The following is a 22,560-nucleotide window of genomic DNA, read 5'->3' as shown; positions in this document are numbered from 1 at the left end:
ATGCATGATACAACATGGATGGACCTTGAAAATATTTTGCTTAGTGAAATAAGCCAGACACAGGAGGGCAAATATCATATGATTCTGTATTTTTAATTTTATTTTATTTTACTTTTTTTGCGGTACGCGGGCCTCTCACTGTCGCGGCCTCTCCCGTGGCGGAGCACAGGCTCCGGACGCGCAGGCTCAGAGGCCATGGCTCACGGGCCCAGCCGCTCCGCGGCATGTTGGGATCTTCCCAGACCGGGGCACGAACCCACGTCCCCTGCATCGGCAGGCGGACTCTCAACCACTGCGCCACCAGGGAAGCCCTATGATTCTGTTTATATGAGGTCCCTAGAGTAGCCAAATTCATAGAGACAGAAAGTAGAATGGAGGTTCTCACAGGCTAGGGGTTGGGGCAACGGGGAGTTGTTATTTAACGGGGATAATTTTTGTGGGTACGGTGAAAAATCTGGGGAGCATAGTGGTGATGGTTATGCAGCATGGTGAATATAATTAATGTACATTTGTGAACGGTTACAATACACATTACATACATTTTACCACAATGTCTAAAAAAAAAAAAATCAGTGGTCTCTTCAAGCAATGGAAATACAGTTCTTAAAATTGTCACTGATGACCTTGGCCAAGACTAGAAAAAAAATGAAATGTTCTTACAAAGTCTGGCAAAGATAAGTGGCAGAAATCTCTACTTCAAAAACACTGATGAGGGCTTCCCTGATGGCGCAGTGGTTGAGAGTCCGCCTGCCGATGCAGGGGACGCGGGTTCGTGCCCCGGTCCGGGAAGATCCCACATGCCGCGGAGCGGCTAGGCCCGTGAGCCATGGCCGCTGAGCCTGCGCGTCCGGAGCCTGTGCTCCGCAATGGGAGAGGCCACAACAGTGAGAGGCCCGCGTACCGCAAAAAACAAACAAACAAAAAAAAAAAACACTGATGAAATGTAGGTTGAATTCAGGCAGGAGAAGAGAAGGAAAACATTATAATTCAAAGAAACAGGAACAGGGCAAAGACCGTGTGACCCAAAACATAGTCAGGGAGCTGTGAGCCGACTCCTGGGCTGTGGCAGCTGATGGGGGGAGGGGCAATAAGTGTGACATTTGGGGAGTGTGGACGCCTCACCGGACTATACCTACACTCTAGCTGACCTGCCGCTTCAACAAACACAAAACTGATGGCTGGAAGCAAGCTGACTTCAGGGGCTTGGATTCAGGGCTGGCCATGCGAGGGTGTACTTCCCAAGGAGAAGTTAGTTAAATCTGGGGGGGAAAGCTCTTTTTCCTGGCACCCCTAATGGAGCCTTGCTGTTTGCATGGCAACATAATAAGGCACCTACACTGCAGAGAAACAGCTCGCCCTGCCTGCCCACGAAGAAAATTCACAAAGGAACCAGAAAAATTCCTAGGCAATGATCAATCTCTTTTCTTCATAATTCATATAAATTAATCCCATCCAGCAAATGGGTCATTTTTGTAAGAGACATTTTCCTGTCCTTCATTCTTGGCTAGGGAAATTCACTTTGGAACCTTCAGTGTATGTTCACTGCTTTTAATCTCTTTGGTTCAATGTTGAGAAGGCTGACAGGATTCTTTCCAAATTATTACCAATTCTTTTCAAATTCTTTTCAAACTCTTCAAAATAGAAAAGCCTTGGGAATTCCCTGGTGGTCAGGTGGTTAGGCCTCGGCGCTTTCACTGCTGGGGCCAGGGTTCGATCCCTGGTCGGGGAACTAAGATGCCGTAAGCCACGCAGAGCGGCCAAAACAACAGCAAAACCCAAAATATAAAAGCCTGTGGGTTAGATGGGTGAGCTAGCCTGGGAGCCTCACAACCACTTAGAACACATTATTCTTACATAAAGCCATGGGCATCCACACATTTGTCAATGTATCTATGGACAAGCGTCCGTAGCTGAGTTGGAGGTTGCCTGTATTCGAATTTTGCAGGTCCCACTGACTGCTTCATCGGTCTCTAAAATTGAAATGACCGGAGAGATGCAGAGGCAAGAGCACATGGGAGACCAGGGGGAGAATAAGAACAGCTGAGTTCAACGTTTGCATGAAAGCCGTTTCATCCGCTCTCGACAGCCAGGAGCACAGGGTTTGGGGAAAGCTAAAGCTATTACTAGATATTCTGACCTACTTAGGGAGAAGTTCGAGTTTCTAATTTGGGCACCATGGCAGATCTGCTGGGCAGTTCACGAAGCAAAAATCCTTTGGAGATAAAGATTTGGTGCAAATGTAGAAAAGGTCTTAAACAAACTGGTATTTCGTGTAAATCCCGAATCAGATGTACGGTTTTCCCTAAGCAAGAAGGAACATGAATTATGAAGAACTATGCAGAAATCCCTCTGAAATGTTTGGTACATCCCCCAAATGAAAAGTTCTTACTTAGAGAGTAGTTGGGGGAAAACAAAAATTCTGAGGCTACTGACATGTCCCTAAACATGTTAATGTCTTCTATGCCAAGCAGCCCTCAGAACAGGTTCTGATACTATCGGGGCTGAAAGGAATGGTTTTAGAATTTGTTGTTTTTATTTGGAAACTACCAGTCTGAGAATAAATAAATGAGCAAGGCAAAAAGGTGTTTCCCGGGCTTCCCTGGTGGCGCAGTGGTTAAGAGTCCGCCTGCTGATGCAGGGGACACGGGTTCATGCCCTGGTCTGAGATAAAGTGAGAGGCCCGCATACCAAAAAAAAAAAAAAAAAAAAAAAGTGTTTCCCCTTGAGTTTTTAACCTGTTTTTCGAAAACTGGACAAAACTGTTTTAATACCTAGGTTTTCATATTTGGACATAAACATCGGTTTTAATTTTCCACAGAAGTTATACCTCAAGTCCCTTGAAATTTTTGATCCAAATGTATAAGTTGCAGTTTATTACAATAAGCTCCCCTCCAAGAAGAACTATGGGAAGCCATAAATATACAAAACTGAGATGAATGATGTAAATCCCACTCTTTCTTCCAATGATGTTTTGAAAGATTTAGCGAGCAAAAGCTCCGTCCATGAAAGGTATTTTGTAATGCCACAAAAAGAGAAACAGCACGGACCATAAAATGGTTATTTTCTCGCATATAAATCAAAGTTGTTGGATACGACAGTGTGAACACTGTCACTGACAGCAAATGCTTGTCTCTCCTGAGCTACCACTAGATTCCTACATCCCTCTCTCCACCCCCCACCCCGACAACACACACACACACACACACACACACACACACACACACACTGACCTGTACGGAAGCCTCGCTCTTCATGAGATAGCGGACCTTGCTGAGAATGCACTGATGGAGCTGGACCCATGAGATGGCTCTGTCTTCCCTAACCAGGAAAGGTGGCCCAAACCTGGAAATCCAAGGAAATGAGGTTATTTCGGCAAAAGAAAAACCAACAGTACCCAACAGTCAAGAGCATTGGCTCTACTCACTGGCTTCTCGCAACTGGATAAGAGTTGAGCACAAAACACAATACAAAATTGCCCATCTGAGACCCTCGTTATGAATGGAGACATGGCAGTGTAAAGAGGTAGCTGGGAAACCCTCTTCCCCAGAGAAAGAGCACAGGACCCAGAGGAAAGCCAGGCAGAGATAAGCCCAGTGGACACATCGATGGCTTTGTGTATCAGGAATATTCTCGCAACTGGGAATGTTTTCCGTATCCCGATCCAATGAGCACGCAGCAGTGAGCCTGTGGTGCCCAGACTGCCTGCTGTCAATTCCAGCTCTGCCCTGGGTACCTCTGGACAAATCACCGACCTTTGACTGCTCTCTGGCCCCACCCACAAGGCTGCGTGAAGATCCAATGGGGTAAGAATGTGCTACTGTCGAATTAACTTTGCGAAAGTTAAGTACGAGCTGGTGCACTGGATGGGCAAGGGCACCGGGCGTCAGTTGTTGAATAGACAGATGGGTTTATTTACCTTATCCTCTATTACTAGGCATTTGGGTCGTTTCCAACTTTTTATTTAAGCAATGCTTGCTCGTGGCAGGAACTATACACGTTCTTTTGCCTACGCCTTTGGGTGCACATGACATTGTTTCTTTGGGATAAAGTTCCAGAAGTGGAAATAAGACCAAAGCTATTTATTTCCAACCTGCCCTCCAGAAAAGCCACACCAATTTACCCGTGAAGCATGTGAAAGCCCCTTTCTCTTGACACTTGCCCAGAATGAGTATTATCAAGTTTTTCACGTTTTTTAATAGTCTGAAAGGTTAAGTATGGCATCTTGCTATTGCCATCAGAATTTCTTCTACTACTAATGAAGCTGAATATTTTAACCTATGCCTGCATTTCTTCTGTGAATTAATGTTCATCTCTGTGGCTCATTTTACTAAAAGAATACTATTTCTGTCCCTAATCTGAGAGCTAGGTTTTATATGACGGATATGCATCCTTCAGCTGTCACATGATGTAAATACTTTTCTTCGTTTGTGCTTTGCCTTTCAAATGTGCTCTTAGCTTAGCATTTTAAATGTATTGAAAACATTAGACTTTTCCTTGATAGCCTCCTGCCTTAAGTGTTAAAACAGCCCCCAACTCCAAGATATAAATATTCCCCTATATTACCTTCAAGTTATTTTATGGTTTCCTTTTCTGTAATTACCTCTCCAATCAATACATACATGAGAATTTATGGCGGGAGTAAAAAAAATGATTATTTAAAATAAAAAGAAAGCCAAGTATCAGTTAGCCCAGGCTTAGTATTAAGTAATTCATTCACTCCTTACTAATATGAAATACACCATTTTTATCATCTAACAGATACTGAAGTACACTTGACCTGTTCTCAATGACCTGTGTCATTGATTTAAGTGTATACACTTCCGCCTGTATCACAATATTTTAATAATTAAAACTTTATTCTGTTTCACTAGAAAAATCCCTCTTCCTTCTTTCTCCTGCCCCCAATATTTTCTGGCTACTCTTACGAGTTTGTTCTTCCAGATAAATTTTACAAACATTTTATCCATCTAAAGTTTTTTCATTGGAGTAATATCTTTTAAACATTTTATTTGCATTCTGTAAGAAAGCTATCTGGTTTTGTACATTTGCTATGCAACCAGTCACTTTCCTGAACTCTTTCATTAGTTCTAATTACTTTCAAGTTCTTGGTTTTCTGGATAGAAAATAATATAATTTGCAAATAGTGGTCATTTTACCTCCTCTTTCCAATAGCCAGTTTCTTTTTCCTTTGTCTTACTGCACTGCCTAGGCCTTACAGCACAGTATAAAATAACGGTGAGAGCAAAAATCATTGTTCCTAAAACCAACAGGGAAACCTCCGACGCTCAGTTGTTAAGGACAGTGTTAGCCATCTGCTGAAGGCAGTCATTTCTGATCCTCTTGATCAGGAAGTACCTTACTCCCTACTCCTTGTTGATCAACTTTGAGAATGGATATTTATTTTTTTTCAAATTAGAATTATTCTAGCGCAAATTCCAAGTACACGTTGACACAACCCAGACATCATGTAAAAGAAGGATGAAGTTAAACATACCTGCTGGCCTGCTGGCCTGAGCCCACCAAATTACAGAAGAGGATTAGCACCGTGGTCTCGCTGTGGACGGGCAGGGATAATCGCTGACCCTCGCAGACTGCCAAGCGTGGGGAGATGGGTAGACCAGATGGACGAGCTGAAGGGCGAGAATTACATTTGTGTTCTTAAAGGAGCTGCTGCGCTGAGTCAGAACCCTGGCTTCTAGCCCCTCTTCTCTTTGATCATCCATTAACCGCCCTTGGGAGACGCTGGAGGGCTTCAGGGGAAGTGATATTAAGGTTCATGGCACTTGCTCCATCGGGCACCGGGCGTAAGATGACATACGTGGTAGTGAATTTGCTGTCAGCCAATTTTAAAGTATAGGCGGGGATTTTAATTAATACTTTTCAAAGCCAATCTGAAAAATACACCAAAATGATTTTGGTTGCTTGTATGATTTGATCAGAGAGCTGTAGAGTATCCACTCTCTTAGAATGCCAACGTAAGGGGTACAGAGAGAAGGTAAGAATCTTTATTGTTGAGGAAGTAGAGGAACTGGACCATCCTCAATTTCCAATCAGCTCTGAAATTTTACTTTTAAGGCACAGATGTGTCCTGTGATTGAATCTGAAATGAGGGCTATTTCACTGAGTTATCACATAATCAGGGCCTGTCAATGTCCTGTTCCAGGCCCAGAGTCTCTCTGTTGACTCAGAGCAACTGCAGACACTCGGTTCCTACAGCCTGCCTGCCACCTAGGCTGGCCGAGGATATGGTCCAGGACACAGGATTCATCTGGGGTATGTGTGTAACAGTGGCACAAGGTCCTCTAAATATGAGCCTTACTGACTGGCTAATTGGACCAAAATGGATACTGACCTACAACGAAAGGCTGTCAGAAACTGACCATCTTTGCCTACCCAAAGTTTAGGAAAAGTTAACAGAGGGAAGCGGGACTGTTAACAAAAAGTCATTTAATAATCTCTTTGGCCATCTATGCTCCAGTTTGTAACAGTTTTACTTCAAGCACTGACCTTGAACCATAAGAGTCCTGAAGACAAAGATTACCCCAGCACCTATTCTGAACAGTGGTTCTCAGAATGTGGTCCCAGGACCAGCAGCGTCAGCATCACCTGGGAACTTGCCAGACATGTAATTTCTCAGGCCCCACCCCTGGCCTACGGAGTCAAAAACACTGTGGGCAGGGCTCAGAAATCTGTTTAAACAAGACCTCCAGGTGACTCTGATACTAAGGTTTCAAGAACCCCTGTCTTAGTTGATTAACTTTAAATCAACCATCTGTACAACAAATATCGGAGAAGGTAAGCCTGATATTTCCAAGCACTAAAATTAAGTGTCTTTTGCCTTAGCACCCAATGAGTATCCTCTCAAACCTGTAACTCATAACATCCAAATAACATTACGCAAAGCACTCTTGTACCTGAGAGCATCTCCTGGCCAGGTGACGGAGGGGCTTGGAAGGCATACACATTATCTCCCTCTGCAATAGTATTCAAGTCCTCTTCATCAAAGAAAGACCGCTGGAGTCCACTGGGATGAAGTTCAACCAAGATCACCTGGAATGAGGAGGATCACTTTCCCTCTAGTTTCTCAAAGGGAACTTAACAAACACATCATGCCTTTATTTATTTATTTATTTATAAGTCTTTTTAAAAAAAATATTTATTTATTTATTTTTGGCTGGCTACTCTTTGTTGTGGCGCGCAGGCTTCTCATTGTGGTGGATTCTCTTACTGCAGAGCATGGGCTCTAGGCACACGGGCTTCAGTAGTTGTGGCACGCAGGCTCAGCAGTTGTGGCTCAGGGGTTTTGAAGCACAGGCTCAGTAGTTGTGGCACCCGGGCTTAGCTGCTCCGTGGCACGTGGGATCTTCCTGGACCAGGGCTCAAACCCATGTCCCCTGCATTGGCAGGCGGATTCTTAACACTGCACCACCAGGGAAGTCCCCATCATGCCTTTTAAATTCCTGACAGTCCTTTTACTCTCTTAAAGTATCAAACTCTACCTCTCTTAGACTTCTCCCCTTTTGATCTTTTATTACTGCTATTTTTTCCCCCAAGACTCTCTCACCCACTGTCCTACTCTCTCCCTCACTATAGATTCCCATATAGCACTTTGGGTTTACAAAGCAAGATACACACATTTTTTTCCCCCAGTTGAGATCCTCATTAAAATGGTGAGAGAGGTCAGAGGGATTGACTGGGTGGGGGCAGGAAGGAGTCCACTGGGGTGATGGAAAGCCTCAATAATCATGGTGGTTACACGTATGTACACGCATGCAAAAATTCAAGTTATAACCCTAAGACATGGACACTTTCTTGTACCTATGTTATTCCTTAACAAAAAGGTTAAAAATACTCTTTAATTAGAAAACAATCCCACGAGGTCACCAGGGAAGTGTAAAATTTCCATTTTACAGTTAAAGAAACAGATGACCAATTACTTTGTCCAAGGTCAGAAAACTAGAAGGGACTGAATCACAACTAGAACCCCACTGCGAGCCCTTCTCATCATACTGCATTGCTTTTCACCACCATCACTTCTACCCTGTCCTTTCATGGGGGTCCCTGTTAGGAGTCTGCCCTCCAAAGTCAAGTGAATCCAAACTCTTTACCAAGATGCTAAAAAAAAAAAAAAAAAAAAATTGGAGCACGTCCATCCCACTCTCTTCCAAATTGCCTCTCTCATATATACACTACAAGTTCCTTCAGTAGTTCCTTATATTTCATTTATTGTCCCTTCAGTCTCCTGGCTTATATTCTCGGGAGTGAAAGTATAGAATAGTGGTTGTGAAATCAAACCATCTGCGTTTGATTTCAAATCCTGGCCCAGCCACTTACCAGCTGTGTGACCTTGGGTAAGTCACTCAACTTCTCGGTGCTTGCTGCTCGAATGAGGATAATTGTAATATCTACCTCACAGGATGGTGGTGAGGAGTAAATTAGCTATAAAGTTCATAGAATGGTACTCGGCACTTAGTAAGCCCTACTGAGAGTCAGCTATTGTTGAAATGATGATGATTGATTGTAATCATCATCACCTTCTTGGAAGACAAAGGTGGTATCCTTTTCTGGTTATTTTGTGAAAATGCAGGAAGAGGTCAAGGCCCCGTCAGCACAGACACCAGGGACTATTAATCAAACAGAAACTCAGGAGTCACTCAGGAATCACCGCGAGCCAGAAATTAACCTAAACACCCTAGACAGCCGGCCCAGTTAGCATCCATCAATCCCATCACCAGGCCCCATCACACCTCATCCACAGGGATGCCACCTTCCTCTGCAACCATCTTCCTCAGGGCTGCCACCGTGCTGAGGATTGGCACGGCCAGGCCAACCCGCAGGGACCGCTGGCTCTTAGAGGGGAAGACCAAGGTGACGCTCAAGAATCTGGAAAATAGGAAGGAGGCCACATCCTTAAAGGACTGACATGGATTGTTGCCGCCATCACTGATAATGGATCAAGTTCAGCACTTAGGCAAAATCTCTGCTTCCTGGTCGGGTCATTGACCTTTAAGTATGCTGCCACCAGGTGGCAGTGGAGAGCCAAATCTCCAAGGGTCTCAGCTGAGTGTACTTTTCCAGCAAGTTAAAAATAAAAGATATTTGATTAGGAATCACAATACAGACCTTCCTCAACTTATGATGGGATTACATCCCGACAAACCCATTCATTGTAAATTGAAAACATCTTAAATCGAAAATACATTTAATAAAACTAAACTACCGGACAGCACAGCTTAGCCCCGCCTACCTTGAACGTGCTCAGAACACTTACATTAGCCTACAGTTGGGCCAAGTCATCTAACACAAAGCTTCCGTGCTAATAAGGCGTTGAATCGCTCATGTAATTTATTGAATACTATATGGAAAGTGAAAAACAGTGATTTTAAGTGTATCGGCTGTTTACCCTCGTGATCACCAGGCTGGACTGGGAGCTGTGGTGCTCCCCTGCCCAGCCTCACAAGAGAGGACCACACCTCATACCGCTCATCTGGGAAAAGATCAAAATTCAAAATGTGAAGCACCGTCTCTACTGAATGCGCATCACTTTCGTACCAAACCATCGTAAGTCAGGGACCATCTGTACCGATCTATATAGTCTCCAGGTTCTGCTCGTTAAATAGATAATCTTAAGCAAAAAGAAACTTCAAAGTCTGAGAAGTAGAGCAGTCAAGCTTCTTCCAGGACAACTCAACACTGTTGATGAGGCTCTCCTTTCCTCCTGAAGTTCTCCCTCGGTGATTGGATACAGCCCTTCTGCCCCCCAACCTCTCTGGACTCTCTCTGGTTCTACTTCCTACTACCCCCAGCAGCACACCAGGGCTCATCCCTCCAGCTTCTGTTTCCCCTGCTCTATACTGCAGTAATTATCTAATTCATACAACTAGTTAGCCGAACTGGGACTCGAACCCAGGCAGTCTGGCCCCAGTCAGTGGTCCTAACCACTGTGCGATGCTGCATCAGGCCAGGTGTCACAGCTCGTATCTGTCAGTAGCCATCATCTGATGATAGAATAAGCCAGTGTTACATTTGTGGCATAGACAGTCAGCAGCACAGGAATTCAGAGCAGAAAGGGGGATTAAGTTGCCAGGAAAGGCTTTACAAAGCCATCATGTCTTCACTGCATCCTAAAGATGGAGGATGCCAACAGACAGAGGGCAAGAAAAATGGTTTTTACGAAGGTGAGGAACCCAGGGAAGAAATGCCAGCTTCCACGACAGTGAAGGCGCCCCATATAGTTCGCTAAAATTCCATGAGACTGACACGGGCCATCGCCTTAACAGTCACTGCCAAGCCCTGGACTTCTGGGATGCTTGCACTATGTGCTTCTTACTTTTGCAGTGACCACACCTCCTACCTAACCCTGCCTCGTCTTTTCTTTTTTTTCCTCGTATCTCCCAACAACCCTTTTCCTTTTTCCTTGCTCCTTAAATAAACCTTTTCCTACACCTTCACTAAGAGGAAAAAGGATTTGGAAATAAAGCAGGGGAAAGCAGAGGGTGACAGATTTTCTCCAGTTCGCCCCTGTCTGATTGAGTAGTACCAACTGGCTGGTGCCGGCTTCTGAATGGGCTAAAGACGTAAGCCTGGCAACAGGGCTGATAAACAAAAGCATGTTTATAATTCCTTCTTCGGCTAAAGAAGGGACTCTGTAACCTTTCACGTTAATTGTCCCATTCAATCCTTGAATGTCCCCAAGCTGCAAAGCTTGGCTGAGAAGCAAAGGAGAAAATGCAGCTGCAAGCCCAAAAGATTCCCAAGGATGGAAGTCAAGTTCACGGGCACGATGCTCACGTACCTCGTCTGTCGCAAGGGGATAGGCAGCGACACACACAGGAAAGGATCGAAGGTGTTGCTCTGTTTCAGGCAGTGGGGACAGGTCAAGGAAGATCTGTGAGGGTAGAGGATACACATGAAAGTTTAATCACACTGAACGGTTTGGCGGTTCCTCAAAAAGTTAATTAGAGAACCACCACTGCAATTCCACTCCGAGATCTGTACCACAAAGAACTGAAAACAGGTATTCAAACCCTTGTACACAGAGGTTCACGGCGGCATTATGCACAATAGTCAAAGGGTGGATACAACTCAAGTGTCCGTCAATGGGTAAACGGGTAAACAGAATGTGTTACAGACACGTAATGATTATTATTCAGCCACGAGGTCCTGACACTTGTTACGTGAATGAACCTCGAAAACGTCATGTGAGTAGAAGAAGCCAGGCACCAAAGCCCACACATTTATGATTCCAATTATGTGAAAAATCCAGAGTGGGTAAAGCCATAGGGACAGAAAGCAGATTGGCGGTTGCCAGGTGCTGAGAAGAGGGAGGCCTGGGGAGTGACGGCTTCACGGGTACCAGGTTTTCTTCTGGGGGTGACGAAAATGGTTAGGAACCAGAAAAAACTGGTGGTTGCACACCATGGTGGGTGTACATTCCGCTGAATTCCACACTTAAAAGGGTTAATTTCGTGTTATGGGACTCATCTCAATTTCTTAAAAAGGATAAAGTTTAGTCACATGTATGAGTGCACTGAGTATGGGAAGGGATGCTGTAACCCCTCCAAATAGAAAGATACTGTGACAGCTTTCAAGCTCAAAGGTCTCAGCCTCACTGGGCCCCAGAACCACATAGGATGCTTTTTTTTCAAATGCAGAGGTCCAGGCCCCACTCCTCGAGATTCTGTTTCAAGGGAAGCAGGGGGAGAGAGGCACAGTCATCAGAATTTTAAAAGCTCCCCAGGTGACTCTAGTGTTCAACCAGGCGGAGAACCACTGATGCAATCCACCCGCCTCATTGTACGGCTAAAGGAAACAAAGTTCAGGAAATAGCAGCTAGTAGTAACAGCTAACGGTGAAAGAATTTACTAAAAACTGGGCGTTGTGCATGCATTAACCCGTGTGCTAGCCATAATAACCAAGATGATCCCCACTTTATAGAAGAAAAAACTGAAACACAGAGAGGTTAAGTCACTTGCCCAAGGACACACAGCTCTTAAGTGGCAGAGCTGGCTCAGGTTCCAGAGCCCATGCCCATCATCATGTCGTGAGTACAAGCAGATCCACATAGTTTATTTATATTCTTTAAGCTCTTTGAAATTTAACACTCCCATATTTAGCATGCATCTCTGAGAGAGAAAGGCGAGTTTTATATTCCACCCGGGTGCTCTTATTTTATTTCCTTCATCATGTAATGCTCCATATTCTTCCAAGATATAAGGGGTTTCTGGATGCTACATTCCTTCTCCTAAAATCTACATGAATTTCCTTGGGAACAGGGGAGAATACTCCACCACAGGTCCTGCTCTCAGCACTGGACAGCCCTAGGGTAAGTCAGCAAGAAAACCGGAGCTGGGGTCAGAATCAGGTTTCCTGAATCTCGACAGAAAGCACCAGTCCTGCTGGATTGGTTTTCCATTGAGCAGACAAAACAGAAAAAGCCAGGGCCCAGCAAGAACCCCTGAGGTTTTCAGGGTGTTGTCCCAGGCAACCCTAAGTGCTCTGCTCATAGCAAGTAGGCTTTCCTGGATACAAGTTAATAGAATGCCAACCATGATTTTAGAAAACAGAACCGAGTACAGACCGGAGTATTGAATGTTCGATCACTCTCTGGTAAATTTCCCTCTGGGAAAACCATCGCAATATTTTGGTAAAAAGAAGGCATCAGACATCAAGCTCCAACCAGCAGGGGGACCTGTCATTTGTGGGGGCCCCTCTGCCACCCCAGCTTCTCTCCCTCCCCTCTCCTCCCCTCACCCATCACGTACCGTGGCATAACATAGGCCTGAAACATGTATTTTTGTCCTTGGGAAATTTCCAAATCCCTGTTTCATATTTAAGTGAACAAATGAGAAGGAATATTTTTCTTGGACTTATTCTTTTTTTCTTTAAAGCTACTAAAACTAAGCGAGGCTGCATCTTTCTTGCAGATACATCAAAGTCAACTGATTCAGGGATACGGCCTTTAGATTCAGCCATGAACCTCTGGCAGGGAGCAAGAGATGTGTAGTTTGGCGAAATCACAGAACGGTCTAATTTTGTATTTAAAGGATGGGCGAAATGTATTGTTTTCATAATAAACCACAGAGAGGACATGAAATGCACCTGTTCCTCAAAGGATGAGCAATGAGGAAAGTGAGTGCGACCAACAGATCAGGGGGAAGGGCAGTGTCACTTTCACAGAAAACTCCAGATGTTACCAGGCTCCACCTACACCTCAAATGTGGCCTGGGGGTCCTTTCGTCCTTGCCATCTCCCCCAGAGTTTCACGGTCCTGTCCTACGATCTCCCAGGTGCTCACAGAGGAAAGAGACAGAAAATCACCCCCATGCCTTTCCATGTTCACTTGCCCATCTCCCTAAGCTATTTCATCCTCCTTGTCAAATTGTTTCTGTTCCAAAGCCAGCCTCTCACCTGCTGCTGAAACTCAGAACTGCTCTTTGCTCCCCACTGGTTACAAATGTCCCGAAATGGCACTGCTCGTTTCACATTCTGGCCTCTCACTGCTGCTGAATGTACGCCTGACACCTCCAACCTGGCCAGCTTCACCTGCTCGCTGGCTGGCGAGACGGATGTCCAAGTCGGCAAGGTAATTATGATGACGCGCAAGCAAGATGTCACCTCTCCAAGATCTGTTCTGAGGAAGCCTTCCAAAACATACTCTGCCTAATAGGGAATGCTGCCTGTAACGGGGACCAGATTAGGCTTTCTGTGAATAAAAGCTATGAATGCTGTGAAGAGATGAACACACACACACACACACACACACACACACACACACACACACACAGTCCCACCTGTAGCCCAAACTCCAACGTTGCAACAGTCCTTGGCTATTAAACTTGCAGAGGTTTTCAGGCTGTGGTAATGATCATATAGAATAACCAATTATTTGTCCTCTAGTTTATAACCTCCAGCACCCCAGTTCTATTCTTCCTTCTCTCCTCCAGCCAAAGGCAAAAACTCAGCCCCCCTAAGAAGGAGGACAAGGGAGCTGGAGGGAGAATCTCGGTGAACAGGGATCTCTGAATTAACCCATAATAACATTTCCAGCTTTCAGTTTCATAAAGGCCGATGCCAGGGCGGCCCTTCATCTCAGGCAACCTCCCCCCAAGGAAAAGAGGCTGAAGAGGGTCCAGGACAGCAAGTATCACCTTCAGGGGCTCCAGTGTGGAGCTGGTGCCCACCGACGGCTACAGAAAATCACTTTTCAGACCTCAAGAGTCCTAGCCTAGGTGGACGTCTCTAACTACATTTTTTCTTAACTCTGGACCAGCAGGCAGAAAGCGGCTATTTTTAGCTGTCACCAGTCTTTTTTTCCAGCATGAATATCTTGCTTCTTACTCATCATTCTATAGTAATCGACAAAGGGTCCTTGCGGTCCTTAGTCTCAGATCAGCTCAAATGTCACTTCTTCACGAATCCTCCCCTGACTCATGCCTTACGATACTGTGATTTATAATAAGAAATATATAATTGGTCTCCAACAGTTGTTCCAGACACAGAGCTCCTACAGCTTTTGGAATTTCCTAAGTGATAAGAGCAAGAATGAAGGTAAAAGGAGCATCTTTTGCTATTCATAACAAACCCCATCCCCCCACACCTGAGTTTATGCTAATGAGGTGATATCTGGAAAGCCCCCAGAGAAAACCACAGGAGGGGGGCTTGTTGCCAGAGGGACCAAGCATGGGATTAGAGGGCTCCACCCCTACCTCCTGGGAAAAAAAAAAAAGGGGGGTCAGAGGTTGAGTTAACCACGTATGGCCAATAATTGGATCAATCATGCCTACATAATGTTGCTTCCATAAAATCCCCAGCAGAAGGGGCTGGGAGAGCTTCCAGGTTGGTGACCGCGGGGAGGTGCTGGGAGGGCGGTGCACCCAGCGAGGGGTGCGGAACCTCGCCCCTTCCCACAGACCTTGCTCTATGAATCTCCCATCTGGCTGTTCCTGAGTTATAGCCTTTCCAAATCAACTGGTAACCTGGTAAGTAAACGGTTTTCCTGAGTTCTGTGAGCCACTCTAGCAAATCATTGAACCCGAGGAGGGGGCCGTGGAAACCTCCAATTTATAGCCAGTCGGTCAGCAGCGCAGGTGACGACCCGGGACTTGCAATTGGTGTCCGGTGGGCAGGCAGTCCTCTGGGACTGAGCCCTTAACCTGCGGGGTCCGTGCCCGCTCTAAGTAGGTAGTGCCAGAATTGAGTTAAATTGTAGGACACTCAGTTGGCGTCCAGAGAGAATCGCAGAACTGCTTGGTGTGGGAAAAACACCCACACATCTGGGGTCAGAAGGATTGTGAGTGTGGAAGTAGTCAAGAGTAATGCAAAGGGAAACAAGAGTTTTTTTCCGCTTTCGCATCCATAACATGAACTTCAAAGCTCCCTCCATTTTTCCATCAAAGCACGTGCCAGTTATACAACTATGTAAAAACCCAGGAGTCGCCCTAGATGCTCATTGTTTCCTTGGTCCCTCCACCCCTGACCCTTAAACCCGCTGGCAAGTCCTGTTGACTCTGTTCCCCACCAGCCCACGTCCCTCCATCTCCATCACTACCTCATGGTCCAGCCACCACCATTCTCCCACTGAGAGAACAGCACAACACCTGCTGCTCCAGCTACCAGCCCTGCCTCCCTTCATCACCAAAACAACCAGCCAATTTCTTTCTTTTTTCTTCTTTTTTGTTTTGGCCACACCGCAGGGCACGTGGGATCAGATCCCCGACCAGGGATCGGCCCTGTGCCACCTGCAGTGGAAGTGCAGAGTCTTAACCACTGGACTGCCAGGGAAGTCCCCACCAGCCAATTGCTTAAATGGAAAATTAGACCACACCCTGCCTTAAACTTTGCAGTGGTTCCCTTTGCCCCTGAGCCTACAACCCACACGACCAGGTGCGCGCCCACCTGTCCAGCCTCACCTCCCACCCCTCACTACTCGATGGCCCTCTGTTCCCTGAACTTGCCTGGATCACTCCCACCCCAGACCCTTTGCTGCTTTTCCTGCCTGGAATACCCTGTCCCCAAGTATTTCAACGGCTGGCTCCTTGTCACTCAGTTCTCAGCTCAGATGTCCCCTCTGCAAAGAAGCCTGGCCCGAACACCTCATCTAAGGTTAGCTGCCTACCCCGCCTCCCAGGTGACATTCATCATCATCGCAAATTGTTGCGTGTGTATTATGTGTGTATTATCTAACACCTCCCCCAGTAGAATGTGAGCTCCTTGAGAACAGGGGCTGACTCCTTTCACAGCTCAATTCCCAGCACCTAGAAGAGGACCTGGCACGTAGTAGGCATGGATTAAATACCCAGAGAATAAAGGGATCTGCTTGGTTAGTATTTCCTCTTGTGGGCAAGGAGTTACACTCTTCGTTGTAGCCACTGGACCAAGCGCAGTATCAGATGCTCAAGGATGTGCAAGAAGGAAAAGAGGATGTGTGGACAAGAAGGGAAGAAGGCAGAGAGAATGAGTGAGTGGAGAAAGGAGGCAGATCTATGGTACGGGGGACACAGAGGAGGGGCACCTGAAGCCAATCACGGTGACCCTTCCCCAAGCTCTAACCCGCCCTTGCCTTATGCCTCCCCCTCCCTCCTTCTAGATTTTCTTCTCCCTCCTCCTCTATTCTTTTCCTCTGTCTCCTTATTTTGCTTTCAAGCAGCCTCTGCTTTGAGTACCTGGAGATAAGACAGATGCCCTGCAAGCAGCTTTCATGGCTAAAAGGTGTGTTCGTAGACACGAAATCTAGGTTTCCTCCATGTAAATCTCGTAGTGCATCACCACTTCTCTTAGGAAATCAGTGGGCATTTCTGTTTGTTTTTTTTTTCTGGGAGGGGGGATTTTATTTTATTTTTATATTTTAACATCTTTATTGGAGTATAATTGCTTTACAATGGTGTGTTAGTTTCTGCTTTACAACAAAGTGAATCAGTTATATATATACATATGTTCCCGTATCTCTTCCCTCTTGCATCTCCCTCCCTCCCACCCTCCCTATCCCACCCCTCTAGGTGGTCACAAAGCACCGAGCTGATCTCCCTGTGCTATGCGGCTGCTTCCAGTGGGCATTTCTTCATGGACAACGATGAGACTGGGGCTCATCCAGAAGAGATCTGAATTACCCAATGTGGTAAGCAAGCCAGGGCAGGAGGGGAGTGCCCCAGGGTCATTGTGGCTGTCGTTCAAGGTCGTTTGAAGTCCTTCTCCCTGCTGGGGCAGGGTGAGGGAACTTCTCAAGTGCTATGGATTTTCTGTTCCAGTGGGAAAGCAGCTTTGGCATTCTTCCAAAGTGTTTCCAAAACTACTTGCTCTTCCTAAATAAATAATCACCTCAAAGACAGTGATCACATCCAAATTATATTATGGATGATCCATGAATATAACATAAATCCTAAATTAGCACAATTTCTGGGCAATTTTAAGTCATCTTCTCCTTTCTAAATACAAAGAATACAACTCTCCCAAAAGTATGGAAGTAAACGGCTGTAAGTGAATTCTAGAAAGCTGAATAATCGTTACTTTGTTTGAAGTAAATAAGAGATAAAAAACCAACAGGAGGCTTATGAAAAAGACAACAGGGCAAAGGAAAGAGAAGAGCATGCAGAAGACTCAGAAAAAAACCCACCTTTGAAAGTGATTTAATGCAACATCCAAAAGAAGAATATAAAAAAATGTTTTGGGGTGTCCCTGGTGGTGCAGTTGTTGAGAGTCCGCCTGCCGATGCAGGGGACGCAGGTTCGTGCCCCGGTCCGGGAGGATCCCACATGCTGCGGAGCGGCTGCGCCCGTGAGCCATGGCCGCTGAGCCTGTGCGTCCGGAGCCTGTGCTCCGCAACGGGAGAGGCCACAGCAGTGAGAGGCCCGTGTACCGCAAAAAAAAAAAAAAAAAAAAAAGTTTTGGTATCCATAATGGAGAACAAGAAGGCAAAGCTTTTGTGCATGAAGTAACAGCAGAACCTCACAGGAAAAGAACAAGGTCAGATGGAAGAGCCACCCAAGACGAAGAATTGCAAAGAAGCAGAAACAGGACTTGTGCTTCAGAGATTTATCAACGGTCAAATCCTGCTTCTGCCATTTACTATGTGTCCTCGCGAAATGCCTGACCCCAGATTGTACCTCATCTCCTTGGGCTCTTCTAAGTTAAATCAAAAACTATCTGGGCGAACGTATATGTAACCAAGTGGCTTCCCCTCAATCTTGATCACTGAGCTCATTCCCACCTCGAAGCGGATGTCACTCTCATTGAATATGTTCCCACCCTTTTCAACCCTATTCATCCTGCAGAGCCCGTGGAAACGCATATACCTCCTCCGAGAAGCCCCGGCCGGGGGTTAGTGCTTTCACTACAACATTGTCGTTCTTGAAAATATTCTGCCTTATGTGAATCTCTGAACTGTCATATATAAAAGCCCAAAGAGAACATATACTTTCTGAAGTCAGAGTCTATATAATTATATACCTTTTATATCCTCCATTATGCTGGAAATAATGTGTGAAACTTGGCTCTCTGGCAATAAAGAACAAACCAGAAAGAAAGATCTCATCCACTTCTCAATGATGGCCTGCTGGGGAGATCCTGGCCTCCACATTCATACTCTGGAGAACCATGCTTGCATCACCTCTCCTTCAAGGGGGGGATGGAAGGTCCAGGAGACAGCAAGAAAGAAAAGAAATACTGAGGGGGCTTCCCTGGTGGCACAGTGGTTAAGAATCCACCTGCCAACGCAGGGGACACGGTTTCAAGCCACGGTCCGGGAAGATCCCACATGCCGTGGAGCAGCTAAGCCCGTGCGCCACCACTACTGAGCCTGTGCTCTAGAGCCCGCGAGCCACAACTACCGAAGCCCGCATGCCTAGAGCCCGTGCTCCGCAACAAGAGAAGCCGCCGCAATGAGAAGCCTGTGCACCGCAATGAAGAGTCACCCCCGCTCACCGCAACTAGAGAAAGCCCGTGCGCAGCAACGAAGACCCAACGCAGCCAAAAATAAAATAAAAAACACAAAAAACTGAAATACTGAGGGTCAGAGACAATAGAAGTTAGTGGTTAATTGGGATTTATAATGGGAGAGAGAAGGGTGTTTATGGTTTCTGTTGTTTTGTAATCTCGGGGTAAACCTGGCAAAGGGAGGTTAGTTACCAGCATAGGAGGTTGCTGAGCCCTTAAGGACAGATTCTAAACACACCCCATTCTTACCTGTACTGTGCTTGAAAGTGGCTTTGCACAAAGCTTTGGCCTAGAGGAAGCTGAGCTGATGGCGACAGGAGGTCCTCGGAGGTCTTCCTGGCTTCAGGCTGAAGCTGCAAAGAAATGAGGAGAGGGAGCAAGATCAGATGTGCCTCTCACCACTCCACTGCGTTCAGACCAGCGAACCTACACCTCCTCCTGGGTCCTCAGCACCATTCTATGGACCTAAACCTGCAGAACCAGGACCTTCCATGTTGTCTTACCGTAATCCGCCTCTCCTTCAATCCCTGGACCTCCCCAATTCCAAGAGAGACAGAGACAGAGACAGACAGAGAGAGAGGAGAGAGAGACAGCGGGAGAGAGACTATGAGAGCGTGTGTGTGTGCGTGTGTGCGCTGAAAGAGCATGAACCTTGGTGGAGAACCCTGTTCTTTACCTCCATCCTTCTAGGCCCCCTGTGTCTAGATGCCTTCCGTACATTTCACTTGGGTGAACTGCCATCACTTCAAATACATCCACACCAAATCTGCCCATCTTCCACCTGCTAAGCTGTTTCTGTCCACATTTTCCAGGGAGCCAGTCTTCACACGAACATTGTCTCTCTCAGACAGACCAGGTTTGCACCTTAGAATAATGGATGCGTGAGCCTCCTCCCTCCACAATCTGTCCTATTGTATCCTTCTCTACATTCCCTTATGTATAAGTGTCCTGTTGCTGCTGTAACAAACGACCACAAACTAGTGGCTTGAAACAACAGAAATGTGTCCCCTCACAGGTCTCGAGACTGCACATCCAAAATCAGCATCACGGAGCCGAAACCAAGGTGTCAGCAAGGCCGCACTCCCTCTGGAGGTTCTGGGGGAAAATACGTTCCTTGTCCCTTCTACCTTCTGGTAGCTGCGGGAATTCCATGGCTTCTGGCCACATCACTCCCGTCTTTAAGGCCGGCAAAGAGCCAGGAGAAAGGACCACAGGGGAAGTGTTTGGGGAGAAATGTACTGATGTCTGAAATTTAATTTTAAATGCATCCAAAAAAAAAAAAGATGAGAAAAAGATGGAGTGATGAGTAGACAGACGGATGGATAGGTAGATAAAATACATGATAAAGCAATTTTAGTAAAATGTAAATTATAGAATCTAGGTGGTGGGTAGGAGATATTCGCTGTATAAGGAATTCAACTTTTCCATGTTTGAAATTTTTCATAATAAAATTTTGGTACAAATAAGAGTGACAAATACTAAGAAGAGTCAGTCCCACTATTTCATTAAACCCAATTTGACCAGAATACAGGATGTGCAAAGGGGAGTAGAAAACAAAGCTAGAGAGGGCGTCTGGTACCATGTTGGATGGGGCCTTAAATGTCCTAAAGAAGATTCCTGGTTCAGTAAACAGCATAGTACCAGGGTTAAGGGTTAGACGCTGGAGTCAGACTGCTGGGGTTCAAATCCCTGCGCTGGTACTTAGCTGTGAGAGTTTCTCAACCTCTGATCCAGCTAAATCAATTACTTAAACTCTTTGTTCCATGGTTTTCCAATTTAATAAAGGGGTAATGAACGACAGTACCAACGTGCTAGGGATATTTTGAGATTAAAAGAGTTAATATATATAAAACACTTAGAATAGGGCCTGGCACACAGCAAGCACCGTGTAAGTGTTTGCTGTTGTTACATGAAGGGGAGTGTCTAGTGGGTTTTGAACCTAAGCGGTGGCTACATACACAGAGACACACTATAACCTGACGGGCGTGGGCACGATGAAGGAGGGGGCGTCTGGAGTTAGGACACAAATTATGAGGCTCAAGGGTCCGGGTGCCAACAGGGTGAACTAGAGTAGGAGCCATGAAAATAAAAAGGAGGTAGGAACTCAATCAAGACACCCTGTGCGCACAGCTCATAACTGAGCACCTGATGGGGAAGGAAACGGAGACAGAGGGAGGGATACACAGGGCCAGCTCCAAGCTTCCAGTCTGATGCCTGGAGAACCACTTTCCATTAACAGAAGAGGGAAAGGCAAAAGGAGAAGTGGGTCAGGGGAGGAGGGGAGGGCAAGCCAAGTTCGAGGCAGAGACACCTACGGCAGGTAAATGAAGGGCTCGGAGGAGAGAGAGAACTTGGGTACAGAGCGGACACTGGCATCTGGGCCTGCTCAGGATTGACCCTTCTTCTTTGGGAGTAGCCTCAGTCCATGGGGAGGTAGGGGAGGCTCTTTCCTCAGGGGTCCTGTCCTCCCTTACCAAGAGACAGGCAGGCACATGACCCAAGCTAGACAGATGGGATGTTCCTGCCCTGCGTGTCAATCATGGGCAGAGTGACCCAAAGGCGGCAAACACCGACTCTAGCAGAAGTGTCCAGGCTGGAGGATTGAGCTGTTCCTGCCACTGAGACACCCTTACCCCAGAGCTGTCTGGTTCTTGATGGTTCCAAGCCTGGTCTTCAGCCTTCCCTTCGATTCTGCACACTCCCCCTTGGCCTTCCAACTAATCCCCTTCTTGTTTGAGTCATCTGGTTGGCTGCCGTTCCTCGCAACCAAAGACCTCACAATGATCTGGGCTGCTTCTGCACCCAGATGATAAGGCAGCCCGCGTTGAGAGAGGCTGTGGACGTGACCATCCAAGGATGGGTATGGAAAGTGAAAATCCCAGACAAGGCTGGGGTAAGAGACAGCAGAGGGTCACTCACAAAGCATGGTCTATCAGGTGAGACCCGGCTGGCGCTGCCCTGCTAACGAAGTGACCCTAAAACCCTCCCTGAGCCTCATTCCACATCTAAAAGGAATAGGACTATTACATCCACCTCATGGAGCCATCATTTGAACCAAAAAAGATGTGAGTATCCTGCCTGGCACATAGTAGGTGCTTAATAAATGTTAGCTTCCTGGTCCTCTCCCCACCCTCATCCCTTTCTTAATTCTGCAAGAGTGGCGTTTCCTGTACGATAAACTACCCAAAAGGTTGCTAGTGTCACAGTGTCTACAGGATAGTAAAAAGATGCCCTATTCACCAGACAAAAACATTTATCGTTGCATTAACAGAGAAGAAAGCGGTCCTTATGTTTTCTATTCTAGTTTCAAATAAATCGAACTACACGGCTTTCATATGTTTTGAAACAGAAATAACCTCGGAAAGAAAAATTGTTCAGAGTTACACAGGGGACAGTCCCTTTCCTTCTTGGAAACAGAAAATGAAGTTTGTGCCAAATAGTCCAATAGCTCTGCTCTTTCACCTTCAAGCGTTCACAGCCAGGCCTCCGCAGGCAGCCCGATTTTCTAAGAGTGAATTTCAGGAGAGGTTTTGACCCCAGACAGAGTAAAAGATCTTTTCTGGTTTCAATCAGATCAAATGAAGAGTGGGCCAAGCTCCTCTCTTCGACCAACAAGCACCCCTGGTCTTG

The 22,560-nt window shown here is 46.1% G+C and overlaps 1 protein-coding gene across 1 annotated transcript in view; it reads right to left on the bottom strand.

Moving 5' to 3' along the window:
• The window catches only part of USP43 (ubiquitin specific peptidase 43), a 62,410-nt gene that overhangs the window by 23,491 nt on the left and 16,359 nt on the right, over positions 1–22,560 (bottom strand). Inside the window, exons 5-10 of the mRNA XM_024748412.1 lie at positions 19,180–19,283; positions 10,796–10,888; positions 8,748–8,883; positions 6,915–7,050; positions 5,495–5,630; positions 3,231–3,342 (exon numbers count right to left, since the gene is read on the bottom strand). Coding sequence (XP_024604180.1) covers positions 3,231–3,342; positions 5,495–5,630; positions 6,915–7,050; positions 8,748–8,883; positions 10,796–10,888; positions 19,180–19,283 — 717 coding nt within the window. The remainder of the gene's footprint in view (positions 1–3,230; positions 3,343–5,494; positions 5,631–6,914; positions 7,051–8,747; positions 8,884–10,795; positions 10,889–19,179; positions 19,284–22,560) is intronic.

This window comes from Neophocaena asiaeorientalis, unplaced genomic scaffold (genome assembly GCF_003031525.2).
Source record: "Neophocaena asiaeorientalis asiaeorientalis breed wild unplaced genomic scaffold, Neophocaena_asiaeorientalis_V1.1 scaffold543, whole genome shotgun sequence".
NCBI lineage: Eukaryota > Metazoa > Chordata > Mammalia > Artiodactyla > Phocoenidae > Neophocaena > Neophocaena asiaeorientalis.
The sequence above is the reverse complement of the archived record's forward strand: the minus strand, read 5'-3'. Positions and strand labels throughout refer to the sequence as shown.